General features: G+C 40.6%; 1 protein-coding gene across 1 annotated transcript in view; it reads left to right on the top strand.

The window, feature by feature from the left end:
* Col25a1 (collagen type XXV alpha 1 chain) overlaps positions 1–25,456 on the top strand; it is a 411,050-nt gene that overhangs the window by 286,885 nt on the left and 98,709 nt on the right. The window contains exons 8-11 of the mRNA XM_021157594.2: positions 6,690–6,761; positions 7,465–7,572; positions 10,192–10,227; positions 25,193–25,219. Coding sequence (XP_021013253.1) covers positions 6,690–6,761; positions 7,465–7,572; positions 10,192–10,227; positions 25,193–25,219 — 243 coding nt within the window. The remainder of the gene's footprint in view (positions 1–6,689; positions 6,762–7,464; positions 7,573–10,191; positions 10,228–25,192; positions 25,220–25,456) is intronic.

The raw sequence follows: 25,456 nt of genomic DNA, 5'->3' as shown, positions 1-25,456 counted from the left end.
TCTCTCTTTGGTATTGAAAAGCCCCACTTTTCGTTCAGATTCACACTCACACGGCATAATTACTGAGGTTACTAAACTTAATATTTTTGATGAAATAATAAAATTGGAGCATCCGTGAAAAGCAAAATGTGTTTCTTGAGCAATTGAAACTATCTGATAGTAGAAAAACTAACTTTCCATAATTGATGTTCATTAAGTCTGTCTTTTCCATAAATTATAGGTTATAAATCCTCACAGGTTTCCGCTGGCATATTATGTGGCCATTCGGGAAACCTTTTAGCCTTTTATGTTTATCTGATTGGGTTTTCTCTTTGGATAGAGAAATTATACATCTACTACAATAAGCAATTTAATACCAGATTTCTTTCATGCAATGTCTTCTTTCTTTAGCCTCAATAATAGTTAAACCAGAATCATTCTTGGGCCTCAATATTTTTGCATTCTATGAAAACCTTTCCCCATGTGGCCTTCCTTAACTGGATGTCGTTTTTTATCTGCTTATAGGAAAATTCATCTTTTTATGCACAGGCATGCCCATTGTAATGATTATTTTTGTAATGCTGAATATATTTTGAGCAAACAAAGTCACTGTAGTATATGTTATGGAAAGACCCAAGAGATTTTTTTCTTTGTTATAACACATGTGCTTTATGGTGCTTTTCACATAATATGGTTTGCTTTTGAGATCTCTTGACTCTTTATAGTTAAAATAATTATTTATCTTCCCCCTCTATATCTGCACAGCCATGTCTCAGCTGCACTCCCATGTGCTAGCCTTAGCCTGCTCACATTATGGGTCATTTATGCACATTTTTTTTAAAAAGACAATTTAGGACTGCAATAGAAAAGTACATGCCTCTCGTTTTGTGTCATTTACCTATGTAGACTCTGTGTGAAAGGCAGCCTCTCCCTGCAGGGGCAGCCGCTCATTGTCAAATCTCTTCTTGGTTGCTTCCACCTCTGCTCATCCCAGACGTTTTAACTCCTTCCCCATATCTGTGTTCTCTCCACAGTCTCTGTAGATAACTTTATACAGCCACGTGACTCCAGATTCCTACCCTGTCTTCATTTATTTGTGTCTTAATTGGCGTGAATATATTTCAGCGTGACACTTTTATACATATATATCATTGCATTTTGCTCATTCGCCGGCTGCTGTCCTCTCTTGCCTCCTCCCCCTGAGCTTGTCTGCTTTTCTTCCCACTGAATCTCACTCCTGCCTTCACCGCTTGCATGTACACACAAACCTGTCTCTTCTTTTAGGGGCATAGCCAATTACCATTCCATCCCTCAGGTCAAGTTTAGCAAATCAGTTCAACATCTATGACAACATCTGTCCCCAACCCCCACCCTCCCTCTGGATCCCCTCCACCACCCTGTGTTATTCAAGCTAAGACCTGTGAGCATTCTCTAATCCCCATTCTCACTCTTGTCTTTATGGAAGTAACACATTCTGAGAATCCTCCTTTAATAGTGCTAGAAACTACTGACTGGTCCCTTGCCCTGGTCCTAGGATGCGGTTGTGCAACTGATTTCCTGTGGCATCTTCCTAAGGTCTCTGTCTTCCGCTCTACCCCTGTACTAAGCTCATCTGGGCGATGGATGAGCTATTATCCTCTTCACTCTTTACTGCGCGTGCCTCTAGCTGCTTTTAATATTGATTTACTTGTTTGCTTATTCTTGAGGTGAGGTCTTGCCAAATAGCCCAACCTGGCTAGCCTTAAACGCTAGCTTGGGATCCTCCTGCCTCAGACTCCCAAGTGCTAGAAGGATAGTTGTTGCCACCATGCCTGGCTCTGGCCTCCCTATTGTTCCACCAGAGCGCTTATCAACCCATATGGTTCCCACCTACCTCTTTTCCTCTACTTTCTTAGGTGTTAAATGCTGTTGGCTTGAGATCCTGCATGCTCTTGACTCCTCAGTGAATGCTACATAGACGGTGATCAACAGGGCCACGTAGATATCGTTGTCCGTGCAGAGGCTCTCTAGTATTAAATAAAACAAATAAAAATAAATGAGCATAAACACAAAGTAGAAAAATACAAAATCTGAAATACAACATGTAGGATTACATTTCTGACTCCCCTGATGCTTTATTGACTGTGTTTGACAAAACACAATTTCTCACTAAAATGTAGTGATGTCATTACTGAATATGTAATAAAAATGACAATGACATCTTGAATTGGTGGCTACCAAGCAGTTAGAAGCATCTCTCATGGCTTCTGCGATTGGTGTAAGTCCTTTTGGGCCAAGAGCATCTTTACTTTCTAGAGGGTACCTGGAGTTTTGAGCCCTCATGAGATACTGGCAAAGCAGTGGCTGAAACGATGTATCTGGTCCTAGGTAAGAATGTGAGCCAGGTGAAGTGGCCTGTGTTACACATGTGCACATTGTGTTTCTTAAGAATTCAGAATATTTAGGGGTGAAATATGTTTGAGTTATTCTAGTATTTTTGGCTTGTTTCTGGATTCTTTCACCGTGTTTTTCTGGGACACACTTTGTTTTTTTTCCCATGCCCCCTCGGACCATCTGTGCACCAGGCACATTTTCTGAGATGTAAAGCTGAGCTGAGATGCAGGGCCTCTCCATCTCACTTCCTTAGAGAAGGCTCTGACTAATGATGGGGAAATGGCCTGCTTGTTGAAAAGTGTACCTCTGCATGGAAAGCTGGGGGAGGCTAACTAAAAGTCACCACCATAGAAAGCTGGGTCCTCAAATTGAGTGGTCAGCACCAATGCAGGCAGCACACAGTCTGCCTGGGGGGGGGGGGTATACTTTTTTTATTATCACCACCAAATGGTCTTAAAACTTACCCATTCTGCTCTAAAATGTAACAATATCTGTTTTACATTTTAAAAAAATCAAAAACAAAATAAAAACCTTGGACAAATTTTACCTAAGATTTAAAGAAAAAAATTAATTTTTTTACTTTTAATCTTTTTTATTAGATATTTTTTTATTTACATTTCAAATATCATCCCCTTTCCCAGTTTCCCATCCAAAAACCCCCTATCCCATCATCCCTCCCCCCTGCTCACCAACCCACTCACTCCCATTCCTGGTTCTGGCCTTCTCCTACACTGGGGCATAGAACCTTCACAGGACCAAGGGCCTCTCCTCCCATTGATAACCAACTAGGCCATCCTCTGCTACATATTCGGCTGGAGCCATGGGTCCTTCCATATATACTCTTTGGTTGATGGTTTAGTCCATCAACCAAACTCTGGGGGTACTGGTTGGTTCATATTGTTGTTCCTCCTATGGGGCTGCAAACCCCTTCAGCTCCTTGGGTCCTTTCTCTCGTTCCTCAATTGGGGACCCTGTTCTCAGTCCAATGGTTGGCTGAGAGCATCCACCTTTGTATTCGTCAGGCACTGGCAGAGCTTCTCAGGGGACAGCTGTATCAGGCTCCTGTCAGCAAGCACTTGTTGGCATCCACAATAGTGTTTGGTTTTGATGACTGTAAATGGGGTGGATCCCCAGGTGGGACAGTCTCTGGATGTCCTTTTTAACCTCATGATTTAAATTCTACCTCATGATTTAAAGAAAAAAATTAAATTTTTTAACAATAATGTTTTAATGTAAAAAATTAATTGTTTAATATTAATTGAAACTAACAAACTTTTCGGATCACTTTCTCCCCATATATAAAAGCTTAGAATCTTAAGAGTCTTGTGGGAATCTAGGAGGTCCTTCTACGTGTCTTAACACCCTTCTGAGGTCATTTCTAAAGTCTGTAGGTTTCATCTCTGAGCCCATGTGGTAGCGTTTCACAGTTAACATGACTGAGATATGTTATCTAACAATATAAGGCAAATTTCTAAAATGTAGATTCCCTTTTTTTTTTTTAAGACAGGGTTTCTCTGTGTAGCCCTGGCTGTCCTGAAACGCACTTTGTAGACCAGGCTGGCCTCGAACTCAGAAATCCACCTGCCTCTGCCTCCCAAAGTGCTGGGATTAAAGACGTGCGCCACCACACCCGGCAAAAATGTAGATTTCTATTGTGAGGCCTATGAACTGTCCAGGTCAGAATTACCTGGCCACCTTCCTCGTTAGATCTGATGATAAAACAAGAGCCAGAGCAAGAAGTACAAGTTGGTGCTTTGGTGTGACCATGCTGCAAATAAGATCAAGCCACAATCTGGTCCTGCTCAAATATGAATACAAGAAGTGACTTATTTATATGTTGAAATCTCAGACTGCTTAAAAGGTATACCATGTGTGCTGTTAAAAGGTCTTTAATTTAAAATGATTTTGTTAGATAATCGTGTTTCAAGCGACAGGATGATTTATCACCACTAATCAAGATTCTGATTCCTTCTTAACTTCTTGTTTGTATCTGTTTTTGGTCTCTGTTACATAAATATGAGGTTTATATATAAAATTCTGACTGTGTAATATGGGCCTAATGAGTCACAGATGGAAACATCCTGGCACATTACCATCTAATAACAATTTAAACTCATATTCCACAGGAAAAACAAAAGCAAATTGTACACATCTGTTTTCCAACTTGGGGCACTTCTGAGTTGGTGCAGAGTTGATGCTTAAAGGACTTTCACTTAAGGAGAATCAGAAAAGGACACAGGTCACCTCAAACCTGCCTGGCCACTTAATACTCTTATCAGAGCAGATTTGGCACAAGGGGTGAGGTTCCCTTTGCTTGGCTTCCTGAGAACTCAATGCTAAACAATGAGAATCAAAACCTGAACCGGTAGCACTGAGACACAGCTTCATGCTCCAACCCCAATTTTGTTGATCGTCTTAAAAAGAAAACCATATCCCCCAAGCTCAGGAAAATGAGAAGATACCTGCTAATACACAGATACAGTTCAAAAACCTCGAAACTCTCGGCCTTTGCTAATGCTTGATCCTCAAACAGGAGAATAGACAAACATGGGGGAAATGGACGCTATCCATTGGTGGAGATGTCATTAACCCATATTGTAAACAGTTCTATAGCTTTAAGTGGGATAAAAAGATACGATTTCAAATGTCTTAAAAAAGAAATGGGACAAAGCCAGAGATTTCTTTTTCAGATTTCCCCAACTGATAACACTGTGTAAATAACTTTATGCCAGTTTCGACACTCTGGGATCCTAAAGCAATGCCCCCATTCTCCTAGGGCTAAGAAATCCAAAGCCACTTTTCTGTTTTAAGGGGTTGTGCATACTGTCAAATTCTCTTGGAAAAGTTACGTGACAGAAACGATTACCACGGAGTGTGACCGTAAATCACGCTGACATGAAACACACATGCTGTAAGAGACAGATTCCCATCTACCACCCTCACGAGAGAGCCATGGGAGAGCCTAAAAACAGGGCAGACCTGAGAGCTGTCACATCATCAGAGAGAAAAAAAGAATTGATTTCTTGGGTGGTAGCATGTATGTGGAGAACTGTGTTTGTTCTAAAGAGTCCTTCCAGTCTGACAATAAAATTTTGTTTACTGTTGTCATTGATAAAAGAATTAATATGTATTTTATATGTAGTATATGTCCTACATTGTTAACAGAATATCAGTAGGCAGAATGTTCTCATAAAAATATCTGCAGTTAGCTCCATCTTAGACTAACCCTTTAAAAAGAAGTTTCCAGAAATATGAAGAGTTGCGAACTGTACACAAGAATGTGCATACATTCCGTCGTGGTACCCACCACCATGAGTTCGCAGCCTCCCATGAGTTTGCAGCCTGGTCACTCCATGCTCTATGGGATGTCAGTTTTACCGTGGAGCCTCTTGTGTCTCATATGTCAGCGTGAGCTCAGAACCAGAGTGGGAAGGGGAGGCTGGAGGCCTGTTCTTGTTTTGTTTGTCTGCCAGTGAGATGTGTGTGACGTTTTGTGTCGTGTTGTTTTGGCGTTGTGTCTCATCCGTAGGGCCTGCCAGGCTTCCCCACAGTTGCTGCCCTCCACAGCAATCAGATCCTCACTGTCAAGGTTTGTGGGTGATGCTCGTGACAACTCAGTCAGAGCCACAATCAGCATAAGGGCGAACGTGAACCAGCCGTGGGCTTTCCCAGCCTCTGTTAGTAATGGCGGGTGACTGTGCCTGGGACCTCCTATGTATTGGGGAGGCCAGGTAGAGTCTAAGAGAGAAGCGCCTGAGTGTCCATGAGGAGAATAATGACATTCAGCATGTACAGTGACAGCCAAAGGCTGCCTCTTATTTGTGGCTGGATTCACACACATTCCAATGCTCTGTGATCCCAGGCAGTTAAGCAGTTCTAAGAACTCTAAGGTTGGGTGTTGGTATCTGGTTCACGACACATTATGCTGGTTGTCAAATCTGACCGAGTTGGAACTGGTGCTTTGTCGACAGACTTTCTACTCAGGATGCTGAACACAAGTTCATTCTGACTGACTTGCTCTTGTAAATGGGTGCACTAAAAGATCACACACACACACACACACACACACACACACACACACACACACCAACATCCAAATGATTGGGTACAGAAGGGACTCATTTCTAACCAAAAGGAGTCTGGGCTCCTTCCATTTCAAGGTTGTCTTTCTTCCTGAGGTTGAAGGTCTGTCAGACATAGGGGCCAGTTCCATTTTATTTAATGGTTATTATGAATCTAATGTGTATATCTTTATTTCTTCCTCGGGGCCTTCTGATGCTTATTCTTCAACTCTCTCATCTCTGACCTTCAACCTTTGACCTCACCTGACTGATCAGATGGTGTTTCCTAAAATCAATCACGGCTTTCTCTCTGCTGATCAGCAGCTCATTAAACGCCGGCTGATTAAGGTAGTGCTGCTTCCCGCTGGAGCCTGATGTCTCCTCCGCATCCCGCATCCACTTGTTGCTCAGGGCACTATTGCTTTGCACTTGTCTCTCCTGCATGGCGCAGAGATGGTGGGCGGGTCTTTGTCCATATTCCAGAAGAAAATGATGAATTGGTAACTGACAGTATAGAAAGCCCCCACCTGATTTTGTTTTGCTTTGTTTTTTTTTTCTTAATTAAAACACCTTCAGTTGTCACCAGCAATAGACACACATGTCTTCAGCCCTCTTGCTCTGATAAATTATACATCTATTATACAACAGAGCGGAAGCCCATTATGCTTAATCTTAGAGTCTGTGAGTTTATATATATTTTCAAACTGAAAATGCAGCCACCCATTGATTGGGGTAAATTCAATAGAAGATTGCCATAGAGATGGTTAAAGGAGAGCTTTAGACGGCTTTGGATACAAGAATAAACAGTGCACTTGGATAACCGTGTTGCCAGAATGAGAGCTGGTTTAGTTACATAGCATCTATCTGGCTCTCTCACAATAAATGTTTGCTCCTTGCTGGCAGGTTGACTGTGAGCAGCCTTTTTATTTATGGTGGACTCGTTCTTTAAACATAAATATAGATTGGATAATGGGACTTTAAAGCACTGAAATAGAAGCTGAATATTAATTGCTCATGATTGTTGTTGGCTCATTTCCTTCCTCCATTGCAGGGTGACCAAGGACAGGCAGGGCCTCCAGGACCCCCAGGCCCTCCTGGTCCAAGAGGCCCACCTGGGGACACAGGAAAGGATGGCCCCCGAGGAATGCCAGGAGTACCTGTGAGTTTCTTCTTGGGTTGTTGTTCTCCACGTTCTTGGTTGATGTTAAGGGGCAAGTTGTGGGGTAGAACAGGTAAGGGACTGTAGGGCCAAGAGGTCATGTGACTAGAGAAAGCAGGGGGCAGTGTAATGAAAGGACATCCCTGGAGTGTTACAGGGCACTTCAGCAGAATTTCACCTAACTGCTCAGCCCAGGAAGAGCCAGGACCCACGGACAGCATCTGCATGGAACTTAGGTAAGCTTTGGGACGCTCATAATGAGAAGTGCCCAGTCTTGCCTGTATCCTGCCTGCCACTGGATATATCACCGCCTTTTTGGATGAAGTGAGATATTAGTGAGAAAAAAATAAAAAAAAAACCAAACACTGATAATCTTTGCTTAAAGGCCAATACAACTTACAATTTGATCCCTTCCAAAAGACTTGGCTAAGAGTGGTAATAAAAACAATTAAAAAATAATGACTTCCTAACATCAGAGGATATGGCCAATTTATTATTCTATATTTGTATTTGAGACTTAGTTAGCGGAAATCAGTTTAAAAATGATCTCAATACTAAAATTAGTCATATCAGTATCAAAAACCTAGGACACTGATAAATGATATGGCTTGATACATGCAGCGCAGCAGTTTAAAGAAATATATGGATGAGAAAAAAAGTGGCTCAGATGATGTTGTGCCTCCAGGGCTAGGAATTAAGGCTTATTGCTGAGTTAAATTTTACTTAATGTGTTGCTTCAATTTTTCTCATACATGATTTTTCCAGTTCAGAAGTATTGATGGAAATATTTTCTAACAAAGTAGAAATGCTTGAAAACCGAGGGAAAAAAATTTAAAACCAGCCATAGTTGGTAATGTTATCATATGCTGTCTTTGCATTTTAACGCATGCATCTTTGTATTGTTTTTTTTCCTAATTATTCCATCTGTGAGGATACAAGGCATTGCATCCCTTTTTGCTGCCATCGTCGTTAGAGTCCCATTTCCCTTTCTGAAGGTCCTGTGCTTGCTCACATGAGCAAGCAACTGACTCTACACCTTGTTGTCTTTCCCTGAACAATGGAAAGTGGCGAACCCACCCTAACCCTGTCTTCTTAATGTCTACTATTTTCTCAAATTGATCCTCCTGAAGAGAGCCTTCCGGAGCCTTGACATGGATGCCGGGATGTGAACTCTGGTCTGCATGGCTCTTAGTGACTGGGACAACTCCCCAGCTCCCTTATCTTTGTCTCCTGAGAGTAACTTCCAGCATAAATTTGGTTCTGCTATAATATATAATATCAATTTTTTTCTAGCAATAATGTGTTAGACTATCATTTCTTTATTTTGTTTTTTTAAGATTTATTTATTTGTTTCATGTATATGAATATATTGTAGTTGTCTTCAGACACACTGAAAAGGGGCACCAGATCCCATTATTACAGATGGTTGTGAGCCACTATGTGGTTGCTGGGAATTGAACTCAGGACCTCTAAAAAAGCAGTCGGCACTCTTAACTGCTGAGCTCTCTCCAGCCCATTTTGTTTGTTTTAAAATAGGTTTTTATACTGTTCTCTCAACTGGTAAACTCACTGAGTATCCCATGCTGTTTTTTAAATACACCTTTTCAGAAAATATTTATTTTATGTATACATGTATTTTTGTCTGTATGTACGTCTATGCACTATGTGTGTGCAGTGTCCTCAGAAGTCAAAAGACAGTGTTGGATCCCTGGAACCGGAGTTAGAGATGGTTGTGAGCTTCCGTGTAGGTGCTGGGATCTGGAGAGATGGCTCAGCAGGCAAGAGAACTCGCTGCTCTGGATTCTAGCACAGGGTGGTTCACACCTACCCTTTTGACTTCAGCCCCAGGGAGGGCAGTGTGTTCTTCTGGTCTCTGTGGGACACCATGGTGCACATACAGAAGTGCAGACAAAGCACTCACACCAAATAAACAAATACATAAATGTGACCTGGAAAATAGTCATTTTTGAAAGACCAGCAATATCTACATATATTTGAATTATAGGGACAAATCTCTGTAAACCAGTAGCCAGAGGCTGTCATTAGGGGGTGACTATAAAACACAACAGTAAGTTCCATATGAGCCTGATCATTGTGAAACAAAGCCATATGAAATAGGGGAATATTCTGTCAGTTTTAATAAACATGTTACTTCAGCTCTGACAAATGTAAAAGAACAAACTTCAGAACCAGCCCCTGCTCATTTTGCTATGTAATGCTGTAGCGAGAGCGCCTCTCTGACCTGCGTGTGGGTTCTTCACTTTGCTATGTAATGCTGTAGTGAGAGCGCCTCTCTGACCTGCGTGTGGGTTCTTCACTTTGCTATGTAATGCTGTAGCGAGAGTGCCTCTCTGACCTGCGTGTGGGTTCTTTGGATTGGCATGGAAAGCACAGAAGAACCCTAGACTAGTTTTATCAAACCCTAAAACACAAGATTACAGTCAAGGACAGGCTATCAGCTCTTTGTGAAATGTTTATATTCTATTTAATCTTTAAAAAAACAAAACAAAACAAATAAAAATGGTACTTGACACGCACATGACTAGCAATATTTGGGAAAAGGAAATATCAAAATTTTTAGATGCTTTCTAATTACTTGTTATTATTAAATTTTTTAAGGGTGAACCAGGAAAACCAGGAGAACAAGGCTTGACGGTACGTATCTCAGTTTATTTTCTTAATTAAAAGCAATAGAAAGACAGGCCATTAAAAACTATGGTTTATGTGTGAGTAATCGATCTTTGTGTATGACCCATAACAGAAGGAATAATTTATGAAAGAAAATAGTATGCCCTACTTACTACATGCTAAGGATCACAAGACCTCCATCTTAGTTCTGTGAAGAGACACCAGGCCATAGTCACTCTAATAAAGGAAAACATTTAACTGGGGCTGGCTTACATTTTCAGAGGTTCAGTCCATGTCATCATGGTGGGGAGCATGGTGCACACAGGCAGTCATGGTACTGGAGAAGTAGCTGAGAGTTCTATATCCTGATCCATAGGCAGCAGAGAGAGAGACTGGGCCTGACCTAAGGTTTCAAAGCCCATCCCAGTGACACACTTACTCCAACAAGGCCATACCTCCAAATTCTTCTAACCCTATCAAAGAGCATTCAAACATATGAGCCTGTGGGGGGCATTCTCATTAAACCCACCCCAGCTACATATCCATAGAAATAATATTTGGGGGGGGGGGTTCAATGGGAAGACAGGGATTTCTACCATTCAGCAAAAACAGAATCCCATAATGAAATCATGTTGCATGAGTTGAGCACAGAAGTCCCAGTTCCTTGTGATTTGTTGGTCCTTTGCCAATGTATAAAGGCCACATCAGCTTTCTGAGTCCTAAAGAGAACATCTTCAACTGCCTCTCTCCCCTCCTCTTCCTCTCAAGCTGCCATTCTAACCTGTGGGATGATTGATTGTTTAATGTTCTTAGAGAAGATAAGATGACGCTTCTGATACCCAAATGTCAGAGGCAGCTCAGGCCTGCCTGGGATGTAGGAGTGAGACGATCAAGCCTGAGTGTCCATGCTCACAGCAGGCAGATAGCTGGGGCATAAAATCTATTTTTAAGAATTCTTACTGGATACCTAGGAAGCATAACAGCTGACTAAAAACTAAACATGCAGATGTAGAAAGGAGTAAAAGCCATCTGCAGGAAAGGCCTTCTGTAGTGCTGTCCTGGGGAGACCTGCCGCTCTGCAAGTGGAACCGACCACTTGTGGAGCAAATGCACCCCAGGGCCAAGCCTCACCCACCACATGGAAATTGCTCTATTCGTGACCTGTAAGATCAAGATAGATCATTCAGTACAGACTATCTTTGCTATATAATTTCTAAAAGAAAGTTATAGAACACTTATCACCTGCATGGAGGGACAGGTAGCATTAGCTCGTGGTGTGCAGGTTAAGAGCAAAGGAATTCTTGAAGAAGTAGGAAATAAGTTTTGAAGCACCTATAATTTCTGTCCTGGGAAATGATCAGAATCTAACTTATTTTACTCATTCCTACATTAAAATCTACTTGGCATTCTTGGGAGCCCTTGTATACCCTGAGTTCACTCACACTTAATATCTCTGGCTTCAGGTTTCCACTTTGGCTCCGAGTGCCTCATCATATCTAGTATTTTCCAGTTAAATGGGTGTTTTAGAAAAGTGTGTTTCCTGTCTCCCTAAGGGGATACCTATTCTCCAGGACAGAATACATGAACAATTCATAATCTTGCATTCCTGTAATTTCTCATTATATTTTTGACTATGTTCTTAGAGTGCCAGAGATAGACCCAGGGCTTTATATAGGCTAAGTGCCTGCTTTACTAAGCTATTCCCACTCCTAATTTAAATCATTACAAATAAGTGTTTTGCATAGCCCTAAGTGAACCACTGTGCTATCTTAATAGATGATTCTATTTCCCATCTCATATAAAACTTTCTCAAATGCAGACAAACATTGGCCATATTTTCTTTTTTCCTTTTTTTTTTTTTTTTTTTTTTTTTGAGACAGGGTTTCTCTGTGTAGCCCTGGCTGTTCTGGAACTCACTCTGTAGACCAGGCTGGCCTTGAACCCAGGAATCCGCCTGTCTCTGCCTCTTAAGTGCTGGGATTAAAGGCTTACGCCACCACTGCCCGGCAGCCGTATTTTCTATCAACCTTTTTGTCTCTCTTTACAGTCTTGCAGATGAGTTCATGGCTCATTTTCTAGATGCAGCCAAGAAATTTAAATGAAATCACAAGTGGCCCGAGGGTCACCAGTGGCCCGAGGCTCAATGATCTTCTAATGTTCACTTCTAGATGGCGTTTTCTGAAAGTGTAAATGCTGCTTTAAGTGACCATTTCTTTATTTATATAGAAGTGGTCAGATCCTAATGGGCCTCTCAGTGGTCATTCACAAATGAATGAAGCTAATGTACAAGTCAGACCAAAGTTTGAGAGTACTGTTCCCTCCCCTCGCCCAATCCTGAAGATGGCCCCATTCTGCTTTGTGTCGCCATGAGTTAGTTTTGTCTGCATTTGAATTGTATGCCGCCTGACTCGAGCAGTTTGTCCACATTTGTGTCTGGATTCTTTCATTCAGCATTGTATTTGTGAGATCATCTACTTCTGTTTTAATAGCCTTCACAGCTGTTCAAAAAAAAACCTAGGAGGAAGGCCATTACTTCCTCTATTACCCCGTTAAAACTCCATCACTCAGGGCAGTGAATGAATGAGTGCCTGTCTGACCTTGGGCGAGTCACTTAACCTCTAGATTTCTCATCTGTACAGAAAAAATAACAGTCTTTGCCTGCCTTAAAGGCTGGCCAGAGACAAATGCAATAAATTAGTGTAAATCTCTTTAAAATATGTAATGAGAACTATATAGAAGTATGCTATCATCATTCTTTGTTCTCTATACAGTACAGGTGAGCATGGATTTACATAACAGATGTATTCATAAAGGCTTGGGTTTTTTAAATTTTTTTTTTAGATGAATCAGATTTTCATGAATCAACCTATTCTAAAATCGCTGGAGAATTCAGTTCTTTCAAACAGTCCTTCTCAGGACTGTAAAACAGCCTAACTCCTTAATTCTTTTCTCAGAAAACTGAGTTTGTATGTTTTATACATGTCTGTTAACACAAATGATTCCTGTTGATTTTAATCCATCTCAAAAAGGGTGTACTGGATAAATGTTTGAATATTTGTTTGTTTTGATTTGTTTAGTCTGAGAGTTTTTGAGATCCAGCTTGCCATTTTCCAGGCTGGAGTGGAAATCACTTTTTAACTCAGGCTGGCTTCAAACTCGTAATCTTTCTACCTGATCTCCTGAATTCTGGCATTGTAAGAATATGGCACCATATCTAGCATTTATAGTGATGTATGAGGCAAGATCTCTCGTGGAGGGGTGTGTGTATGTGTGTGTGTGTGTGTGTGCGCACGCGCGCGTGCGTGCATGTTCACATAGTTTTTTAACCCAGAAGTCCAGTAGGAAGAAAGATCCACCAGGTCCATCAGCAGTGCTAGTCTTGAAAGCACTTACTGTGCAACGTGGTCTGTATCCTCCGTACAGATCCATACACTCTTGATAGCGATTGCTGTTCCACGTGTCTTGTCGCATTATGAGCAGCAAGTGAAGTGCTAACATGAAGTACTCTGTGAACCACAGAGCCTTCCATAGATGAGTAGTATTCCTCCTGAGACGAAGGGTCAAACAAAGTAAGCAGCCGCACAGAAAGACTCTGGAAAGGCTATGGAAGGATGGTTGGGTAGTCAGTAACATCATAGCATGTCAACACTGCAGGTGGCAGTCCTGTCACTTCTGCTCTCTCTGTTGTTGTCACCAAGCCTTCTGTATGTCACATCACATTACCCCTCTTCTATAATGTCACTTCTTATCCACCAGTTCCAGCAAAGCGCAATGAATAGCATTGCTCTTTTTCCTGTCTGGATCTATCCCCCATTGGTTCGAGTAGCTCCGCAGTGCTTGTTTAGATGAGGCGTCTAACGATGCTCTGGAGGGTCTTTATGAATTTCAAATGTCTCTGACAATGACACGAGGAAGCTAAAAAGAACCTACAAAACTGTTTATGAGTGTGTCAGGTAGGGATTTCATTTTCATAATCCAGGATGGATCATTATACTGTGTAATAATCATCTGAAGATTAACAGCGTGCTTGATACAGTAAGAAGGAAAGCCTGGAGCTCATACGGGCCTGCTTCCCTTGAATCCTTCTCAGCATCAATTCTGTAAATGTGACCTTTGGGCTTTCGGAGAAGTTCAGGGGATATTTTAAATGACAGAATCTGGAACTGACAAAGAGTTAACTATATCTAAAGTCAAGCAGACACCTCCCCCAACACACAGTATACTATAAAACCAGACGCAAGAATCCAGCTAAGGGCTGGCCACAACTGCAAGTGCTTAGGGTTAGCTTCTAGCACAGGCCATACCCAGATCCTCCAGGTCTTCCAGGGCTGCAGGATTCTAAACAGTTGTTAGAATTGTATTTGAAGACATCATTCCTTTAGATACCCTTACTGCTTTTGTTTCTTTGACAAAGGGAAGACGTTCTTTGCAATACGAATGATAGACAGCACTTTTATAGTGTTTTTTTAACCCAGGCCTGTCTCCTGACAGCTGCTTCCCTTTGGCCCACTTGACACAGGTAGAGTCACCAGGAAAGAGGGAATCTCAATGGAGATAAAGCTTCTAGCAGCCTATAAACAAGTAGGGGGGCATTTTCTTCATTAATGATTGGATTTGTATGGAGGACCCAGTCCACTGTGGATGATGCTATGTCTGCACAGGGGTCCTTGGTTTTATAAAAGGCAAGCTAAGCAAGCCAGTTAGAAGCATTCCTCCATGGTCACTGCTCCAGTTGCTGCCCCCAGGGTCCTGCCTGGAGTTCCTACCTAAGAGTTATGCTAGACTATTTATTAGCCATAAGCTGAAATAAATAAACCCTTTCCACCCCAGCTTGCTTTGGGCCTCGGTGTTTTTTATCATAGCAATAGAAGGTAGATGTAGGGAAAGCTCACCTGGATGCAGTGCTTTAGTCCAAAGTGACTGTACCTGAGGTTTCTCAGGTTCTTTCACACCCCTAGTCTGAAACTCTTTTATTCCTCCTGTTTCCACCCAGTTTGTGTGCAAACTTCATAACTCAATTATTCTTCCCTTTCTTTATCATAAAAGTACTTGCATTTCACTCATTGAGCTTTGAGGGCATCTAAGAATTCAGGAAAAGTTGTCCATTAAAGTGAAACTTGGACTTGTGTCTGAGCAATGTGTAGATAATCTTGGTTTGTTTTAGTTTTACTTCTAAACACATCATTATATGAGTCCAGTGAGCCCAGTGCCGTTGAAAGTGTCTATCAACAACATAAGCCTCAATAGTGTTTCTGCCTCACTTAAAATGAAACTAAAAGGAGAGATTTGTGAAGACTTGGCTCCGGTATCTAAAGCTTCGGTGGTTTGCTAGACTACAGTTGAGAAACACATAGTGTTACCAAACTGAACTTTGATCTGCCTGCTCTCTTGGTCAGCAGATGATAGAGACTGAAGAATTCAACAGACTCCCTGCCCCCCCTCCCACCAGTTCATTTGGTTCTCAGAAAGTAAGACCTGCCCCCCCAGCTCCCATTCCACAGAACCCTTCCCACTTCCCAGGGTTTGTTCTTTGCCAGTGATGCATCGCTGTCCAAACAGGCTAGAGAAAACAGACAAGTGATACCCTCTTATCTGCAAGTACCCTAGCGGCCCTTCCTGTAACTCAGCCTAAGGGGCTCCCTGTTGATTTCACTGTGAACAGACTTCTCTAGAAGTATCTGAGGGCGCATTGGTGTAGGAGGAAACAGGGAGACATCTTAATTGTCATTTGATGAACAAGCAGTCTAAAAGGTGGAGCAGATGACAGGAGTCGTGTTGATTTTGTTTTTCTTTAATGACTTCTAGGCTGTAAACAGCACTATGGTAAATATCTTTATACTGGTGCCAGCTAAAGGCCAAAGACCCTATATTATATTGAACAGATTAAAATAACTAGAATTTAGAGTCACCATTTAAAGAACATGGTGCTATTGAAAGATACAAATGTCCTTCCAACTCTACATCCTGCTCATTTCCATTGACTACACAGATGTACCTCATGTTTCTCCATTATGTATAAATATGTTATAAATAAATGCAAAGGCCGTTTATCTTTTTTAAATTTTTAGACAAAAGAAAAAAAGGAAATTTTTACAAAAAAAAAAATGTACCAGCAATTTACAAACCAAGATGGTGAACTGTTCAACATGTTCTACCTTCTAACGTTCACAAAATTATTCTCCTAGTGATTAATAAACTGAAGTTCAGGAATGCTTGCTCCTAAAAGTTTAAACGCCAAATGTCCCAGCACGAGGAAAGCTGTAACAAGCCCCATCCCTAGCCCTCAAGCTACTGCCTGTCTCTTCCATGCCTTCACCTACCCCTCCCCTTTATGTAATTGGCTTTATAAGACTCAGGTTCTCCGCTGCTCACAGGATCTAACTCCAGGCACATCCCACAGAATAACCATGGATGCTGCTTAATGGTGACTGTTAACTTCCCTGAGTTAAGAACCATCATTAAAGCTTTAGTGCGGTGCACCTTTGGAAGGTATCTGCAAGGCCATTAACAGACCTTTCATTGAGTAGGAAAGACTTCTACTGAAGATGGCTGCCACCATCCCTTGAGCCCAAGAAGAAAGCCAGCACCTAACACCCATGGCATCATCCTGTGTTCTAAGTTGGTCTGGTGGACACCAGTGGTGTGGCTCCCCTTCAAAATAGAAGTATGGAGAGGGGGGACCACTGTCTTCAAAGTGAGCTGAATCTAAGAGGCAGAAAAGCCCAGGGCTCTTAGTATCCCAACCATGGTCTAAGTATAGACAGCAGAGGTGGCAGGATGGCTTGTTCCTTTAGACTCACAGATTGCTAACTGTGAGACCTACAGTCAAGGAAGAAAGATTTAAAATGCCTCATGGTTCGGGTCTAGGGATTGCTGAGTTTTTGAAAGTAATCTGCTTTTATCAGCTTCCTTTCAAAACTGCCACACATGAACTTCCACCTTGTCTCATGCTAACTTAGGACTGTCGGTTCCTCTGTTCCATAATGCTTACACCATCTTACACTAGTTGCTGTCATTAGCATGTTAACTAAATGGAATGACTAAGTGGTATGAAAAATATCATTATTATTAATGGTATCTGTACGAATAACATACTGATACCTAAGGTACCGAGCTTTTTTTTTTTTCTTTCTCTCAAACAGTGGCATGTCTCACCAGGACTAGAATGAAGTAGGATAAACCCAACTGATTTTCTACAGATTGTCTTTTCTTTCCCACAGCCTCTTCTTTTGGTTCATGTTCTATGGATTCTTTAGATTGTATATGTGCTCACAAACAACCATGATTAAAGGATCAATTTTCACAAGGATGGTGGGAAAGTAATCACATCTATTTCTAGCCGCAGTGTGTGGCTCTCTTAAAGCCAGTATATTAGAAGACATCTTGGAAATCATCTAGCCTATCACTTTACAGATTAAAAAAAAAAAGTCTCCTAAGTCATGTGGCCCGGGTGGCAGAAAAGACAATGCAGAGGCGTGCCAGACCCTGCCTCATTTGATTAGTCTTATGGGTCTCACGCTCTAAATCCACACTGTCCCATGCAATGTCTGCTAACTACATGTGATGACCTCAAAACTAGTTTCAGTACATCAAAACTAAAGCTTTATTTCTGAGAACTACACTAGGAACATTTCCATGCTCCCCTGCCGGATTAAGCAATACAGAAGGTTTCCCTCATCACAGAGCCCTCTATTATGCAGGCCTCATTGCCCTTCCTAGACAGAAAGCAGGCCTGAACACACAAAGTCTATACTATGCTCTTAAATGTAAGACATCTGTAATCACAGGATATGTAGATTCTAAGGGCAGCATTTCTCAGAGTTGTTGATTTTAAATAGGGAAAGTGCTTAGACTCCCCTTCACATAAACATTTCTTTACTGAGTGCCTTGTGGCATGATAGGCCATGACAAACCATGAGTCTTCTCCTTGTATGGCATTCAGGGGACGCATGTGTAGTCACAGTGCAGAGCAGTCTGGTAGGTTTTTTCTTTTTTCTTTTTTTTTTTTTTTTTTGAGGGTCATTCCCACTTTGGGTTCATCACTAAGAAACAATTTATTAAATATTTAGAAGGTGAACTAATTTAGCTGTGGGTATCTGGTGACCATAGAATCTCTGTTTTGGAACCTGATAGTATAGATGTTTAAATGCCTAAATCTGTCTTTAATCCATTTGTGCCATTCAGTGCTCCATTTTTTCGTCTCAGGGTCTGGTTCTGTCAAGTGATGAGAAAAATGTATCACCCAATTAATTTCCTGAGCTGTAAGAAACCTCCCTGCCAGAGGTCAGAGCCTCATGATTCTGAGAAATACCAGTAGATGAGTTGTCCTGGTTTAATATTCTCCCATAAGTCAGTGCGTGAGATGGGCAGTCAGAAAACATTTACCCCTTTTTTAAAAATGATGTCTCATTAGACCTTTCCCAAACAGCACTTATGAGACAAGTATGATGTCAAGCCACCTCACTGGCAAGGTGTGAGTTTTAGAGGAATTTTTTCAAATAGTAGACATTAATAGGGAGAGATGTTACCAAAACAAAAATCCTAGATATTTAAATAGAAGCAACTGCTTCCAAGCTGAAGTCTCTCTCCAGTTGGTAGAGTTATATTTGAGTGCTAATATAATGATATCTAGTAGGTAGAAATTTTTTGTGCTTGAATTTATTCAACAGTATTTATGATAAACACTACTTCAAGTACCAAAGATGTAAAATCTGTAATCTGAGGACGCTTTTACTGAGTTGAGTGGATTTTAATATCTAAATATATTAAAGTATAATCAGTCAAAAGGTGGTGGGACGAGACAGAAGACAACATGTGTCTAGGCATCTTGGAGAAGTGAGTCATGCCTGGAAGAGTGATTAAGAAATTCAACTAAAGGCTAACAGGAGAAGGAAACAAACTTCAGCGAGTATAAATGAAGATGGCTGAAGACAGGTCCCAGGAAAGGCTTGGTATATGTAGCACTGAGACATAGCACTGAAGTCCAGGATTTTTCCATAGCCTCTTCAAAACAACTACTCAACCACTGGCCTTTGCATAGAAGCACCACAGAGCAATGCCTTGCATCCTATACTTTTCCCAAAAGTTTCTGTCTGGGTGTTTCCCCATGTTTAAGCAATAAACCCCATACCTTGAATATTATCATTTGAATTCTACAATAGACATCCACAGTAGATATAATTTCTGTCTCTTAGCCTTTAAGTTGGAGATTAAGGACCATAGAAGTGAATCTTAAATGATTGCTTCTCAAGTGAGACAAACTGCCCTTGGGTGTTTTTTCTTGATAAACCAACATTACGAATCACACCCTGTGATGCATTTAACCAGGTTAATTAATATCTTTCAAAAAGTTACCATGAAATCCTGCGACATCAGACCACTGAGAAAGCACAGTGCTTATGTTTTATGATTGCATAGGCTGTGTCTCACCATCTTTCCATTGCAATCATTCTCTTTATTTTGGCTGACTTTTATTAAACCAAGAAAAAATTTAAGTCGAAAGGAAGTCCTTTTAAATGACTTAATATTTTGGGCTTCTGTCCTCTCTCCACACACACTTTTTTTTTCTACAGAAGCCGATTGTATACTCTTGCATGCAGCAGTAACCAGCATCGTCCAGAGCTTTGGATTTTACTGTTAGCCTTCAGGGACAGAACAGGAACTGTGTCCACCCCCTACATCATTTCCTAATAGCAGGCAACCAGAACTAACTTTAAGACATCTCCCAAGAGGCACCCTGAAGCACATCGTCTAGCAACTCAACATCCTGTTTAAGCAATTAATACCTTAGGCAAATCTGCACTCATGTTGGTAGGGGCAGAAAAGTTCACTTTTTCCCAAACAGTGATCTACCAAAGAAAATGCTTTTTAAAATGTGTGTAAAGTAGGAACTATAGCCAGTACACGATTCCTGGAGAATCATTTGTCTCTTGGCTGCCTGCGTTGAAGATTATTTTGGGTTGATAATTCTATCCATTGTCCATGTGACTTCCAGAACTGCATTAGAGACCTTAGGCTGATATACGTACACCATACGTGGTACAGTGTAGCTTAGATGATTTTTGTTTCATTGCTCTATAGAAAGTATGGATTGAAATCACGTGAGAGGAATTTAATAACTCCAGGAGTTTGGGGGCTACTGTAATAAGCCAGTAGCATCAACATGACTCAAGGGAGCAACAGAGAAAAACAAATTCTGTCATTCCTATCCTCAGATACTATTGTTTAAAGTTTATGAAAAAAGAATTGACTCTGTGTATTCCATTAGTAATTCCTATAGTTTTTATTATAAATAAGGAGGCACATTGTGCTTCTAAGTCATGGCTGGGTCATGTGATTTCAACCTACCTTCAATGTTCATTTTCCTCTCTCCTACCATCTGCCGACAATCCTCAAGTGTTCCTTGAAGTTTTACATGGTCCTTACTTTTGGCCTTTGCACCTGTGCCCTTCCCACTTATCACCCTTCTCACTTAGCAAGTGTACCATCTGCCTGATGAAGCTCTACTTAAGAGTCAGTTTGTCACAGAGTCTTCACAATGCCCTAGTTTAAACCATCCACTTCCTCTCCTTTTCCTGGCCCTTTCTTTGCATTAGCGCTCATTCCCTGACAGTTTTGTTGACAGTCTCCCTACATTCACTCAGTGTAAAGTACAGGAGGATATGTAGTCATGCTCTATTTTGTTAACTGTTGTCTCCCCAGCACCTATTCTATTGCCTGACACTCAGTGTGCAGTTAATTATTAAGTGGACAAATGAATGAATGAAAACATGATTCACTGAATGATTTTCTATGGGCCAGTTGTTCTGAATGACAAAAAAAAAAAAGTCAGAGTGAAAAAGGGCATAACTTTTACAATAACACATAGTATGATAATAATGTTCATAAACTCTATGAAAAAGTCCTATCATGGTAGTGCTTTGGAGAACAATGAAGCATCCTACCCCCAAGGCAGGATCACTGAACTGGGATTTACAGAGTTAGCGCAGGAGAGAGAGTCTGATAAAACCCCCAGTGGTACAAACCTTCCAGAGATACTTATGTGGTGAACTCCAACCCTTATCCAAGTCTGTCCTCTCAGTAGCTATAAAGTTGTCAACAGATGTTCAAACAGCACTTTTAGGAAGGGTTCTCAGGCAGCAGTGTGCAGAAAGATGGGCAACAAGGCAGAGCAGCCCTTAGAAAGATGTCACATGAACTAGGGAGGGAGCAAAGGACTTTGAAATGGGTATAGCTGTGCAGCACAAGGGGAGAAACCAGAGAGACACCTGAGAAGCCAGATGGACCAGAAAGGAGGAGTCTAGGGGTTCACTGGCCTGACATGCTGCTGGCTAAAGACAACCATTCCCTTGGGAACTATCACATTTGTTTAATTTATTTGCTCATTCTGTACTGAATATAGTACTCAATAGTATAATCACTACAGTGGAATTTAGTAGAGTTGGGGTAAACAAGGACAATCAAGTATATTATACAATTCTTACTCATAAGTATCTCTCTAAATTTTGTTTTGCCTAATCCTCTGTATTTTCTGGCAGATCATGAAAATGATGTTTGGTGTATATTAATAATAATAGTGGTGTTCCACACTTTTTTCTATGACTTTTAAATCTTTAAATGAAGCTATTTCTACTGCAAAGAATTTTCCAACAAAAACCACATACTCTATAGCACTCAGAATGCTATATGTATATGTATATGCTATATGTATATGGACATGAAGATGTCTCAATGTTCAAATCATACTTGATATCTCAAATTGAACTTAAAGAAATATGCCTTAATGTGTTGGTAATCTACACATAGCATAGTTTATAATTTTAAAACATTATTTTGAAAATTCAACTTTCCATTTTGGTTGTATATAAAAAAATATTCAGAGTATAAGTGAACCTGCCATGAAAAGTGTCTAAGAAACACTATACTAAGAAAAATGGACCAAATGGATTATAACTCTATTATGAAAACTGTTTTATTAAAATAACACTAAATAGAACTACTTTAGAAGTCTTTAACTATTGGAATCCTGTCTTTAGTAGTGCAAAGAAGCATTGTGTTCACTAGAGAATAATGCATTTATGACATCCTTCATCCAAGCCATTATTCAGGCTAAAAGTATAATTTTAAGATTAGACAGGCTGAGTCAGCAAGCTGGCTCAGCAGATAAAGGCATTTTGTACACAAGCCTAACAGCTTTAGTTCAACTCCCAGAAGCCAGGTAGTGGAAGATACATGAATCCTGCAAGTTTTCCTCTCATTTCCACACATTCATTATAGAATACATGCATCCACATTCATACACACACATATACATATGCACACACACATACTACAAACAATAGTTTTTTTAAAAAAAAAGATTAGCTAAGCTAATGAATGATTCTATAGTATTGCCTATTATTTTATAAATTTACATTTGTCCAGAAACAAGGGCTAATCAGATGCACATGTCTTAACTAGCTGGTAACAACATGCCTTAATTTCCAAATTGATTTTGAACAGGAAACTTTAAGTTATAAGTTTATATTTAATTACTGCATTGTTACAGATATATAACAGTGTCATCAGTTTAAGTATATTTAAGACATATGTAAGAAAAAATTTTGTTTAGTGCAGTTAAACTGAGAGTGTGTATGTGTGTGCATGTATATGTATTTATGCACAAATGTTTATATATTTACTGAAAAGTATGTCTGCACCTTGTATTCAGCTTTCCCCCTGATTGTCTTCTGGTAAGGATGACAGTTGGCCCCCTACCATTTTTCCTGCAGTCAGACTTAAGAATTATATGTACATTTTTGGTAACTGAGCATATATCTTGGCAGTGGAGTTGCAAATAATCTATAAGACATGTAGTCATAATTCAAAATTAATGGTAAATCTTTTTCATAAAAAACTGCTTTTATGAGTTTACAAAAAAAATTACTAGTTTCCTAAAATGAGGAAAAATATTCAATTTCTTTGATTACTTGGTCTTGCATTAAAATATGTTAGTCTAATTTTATGTGATTAGTTGATCTAATATGGCCATGCAACAAAGACCAAATTAGAAATGCCCTGGATGTTAGTCTCCACTTAAAACATGATGGAAAATTCTCTTATTTTCTTTTTAAATACCTCCCTGAAATGAAATATCCAATTTTAGTGAATGGTGTTTAGCAGAGTTACATTTACAATGAGAATGCAGCCTTTGTGAATTGAACATATACATCCTCTGTCTAAACACTGACTGAATGCACTCCTTAGCATAGAATTTCCTTTCCAGCCCCACTTGTCTGGAAGGGAAACACTCAGGAGACACTTGAGAACCTGGGATCCTGGACGATGATAAACCCAAGGCTTGTCTTCGTTCTCAGATCCCCTATCACAGCTTGTAACTTCTGTCCTTGGTTAGCATTGACATTCATTTCCCAAACAATTTACATACGTGAGGAAATGATTAAGCATGTTTATGTGTTAGCCGGAAAGAACTGGTGGAGAAGGGCAAGCTGATATAGATGCAGGGGTAATTGATTGGGAACCGTCCCCTGGGACAGAGGCAAGGATGGATTCCAGAGTCTACCTGATGAATTGGCCTTGCAAGGAGGAGGGGCTCCTCTTCCTCTGAGGTCCGTGTGGCCTCCGGTTGATGAGAGATCTAATCTGGAGGGGTTTTATACCTGATGGTCTACTGTTCTTTGCAAAATCTAAACTGGAGAAATTTCAAACGGAGGGGAAAAGATGGGTAGAGAGAATGCCCACCACTACAGATAGCAAGCCTATTAAAAACCCAGTCGGTGGTTCTGGCTGTACGTCATCCAGGAATAAAAGTTGGTATGACTCAACCCACATCCAATAACCCGAGGCTGTTTAGAAAGGAAATGAGGCTTCCTGTGCGGGCTGTTCAGAACAGAGGTGGGGAGCAGGCTCTCTGGGTGTTTCTAAACACTGTGTCTATTTAATTCTTTTAAAATTCGTGACCCTTCTCCCCCTAATAATCATGCTCATGTTTTATGTCATGTTACAGGGTATGAATGTCAGATGCTGACTAACGGAAACGTCCCACAATGAAAATAAGCCTTTAGGGTCATGTGGTGGACCAAAGAGCTCTTGTGTGAAATAGTAGCATCTATAAATTCACTAAAGACACCCAAATCAAGTACATTTCTAAATGTATACTAAAATGAATAAATGCCCCATATCTTTATTTAAAAATAGCATAAGGAGTCAGAAATAAGGTTGTAGCTCTGTGGTGTTTTTTTCCCCCCACTGTCGGAAAGCCATGCCTTCATCTAAATTAAGCCAACAGATCCTAGCACTGACTTTGTGGTTGAAGGACTGCTTCATTTCATAGCTGTCACATTTACATTTTCTAAGTAAATATCCCCCTTCATCTCACTAAATACTGTATTCTGCCTGCCTCTCAGATTGCACCCTGACACCTGCTGGCAACCTCCCTGTTCCCTCTTCAGGTGCACACCAGGTGCTTGCCGTTAGCCTTGGCCTCCCCAAGTTTGTAAACCAGATTTTGTGCGGGTCAGTTGACCACATTTCTTAAGAGCAAAATATAGCACGCTTCTCTGCAGTGCCTTCCTTGCAAAACTGCTTCTCAGGGGTTTACAGATGGAGGCGCCCTGGAATGTGTCTGTTTTCTTGGGAACTGTATTGCATTCTAACTGCTTCTAGCAACAACATCCTCAGCCCTCCAAATGTGACTGATTTGATAGACTGGTAGGTATATCATGAAGGAAATGCACTGGGACCCCAAGAATTTTCTTCCCAAAAGAAGAAATCAGATCCCTCTTGTATGTAACTAATGGTTTTCTAAAATTAATGTGTTTTTATAAAAAAACATTTTGTATTTCCAACTGAGAAATTTTCTTCTCAGCATATTTTGGGGACCTTACAGCATAGGACGGCTTGTTAGTTGATGAATAGGATTGCTGGTTAGTTGGTTATCTAAGCTTAAATGGAAGTATTAATATGTTAATTAAATTATTCTTTCCTCTTTTAGGGACCTCTGGGGCCTCCAGGACAAAAGGTAGGCTGTGCTTATCAGTGCTGAGAAAATACTTAAATTCCTTTGTCTAATGAAAACAAGAGAACTGTGTGGAATTAGCAACCATAAGCCATGCTGAGAGAGTCGGTCTCCTTTGTACATTCTGCTTTCTAAAAAATGTCCTACTATTATACATTAGAATATGCCTTCAATTTCCACTCTACTTTATTGGAGACTATTTGGTCAGCCCAGGAAGACTTCTTGAGCTGAACTTGTAGG

This window comes from Mus caroli, unplaced genomic scaffold, assembly GCF_978045245.1.
Source record: "Mus caroli unplaced genomic scaffold, Mus_caroli_1 scaffold_3, whole genome shotgun sequence".
Classification (NCBI taxonomy): domain Eukaryota; kingdom Metazoa; phylum Chordata; class Mammalia; order Rodentia; family Muridae; genus Mus; species Mus caroli.
Note: the sequence above shows the minus strand (reverse complement) of the source record. Positions and strands in the feature narration are given on the sequence as shown.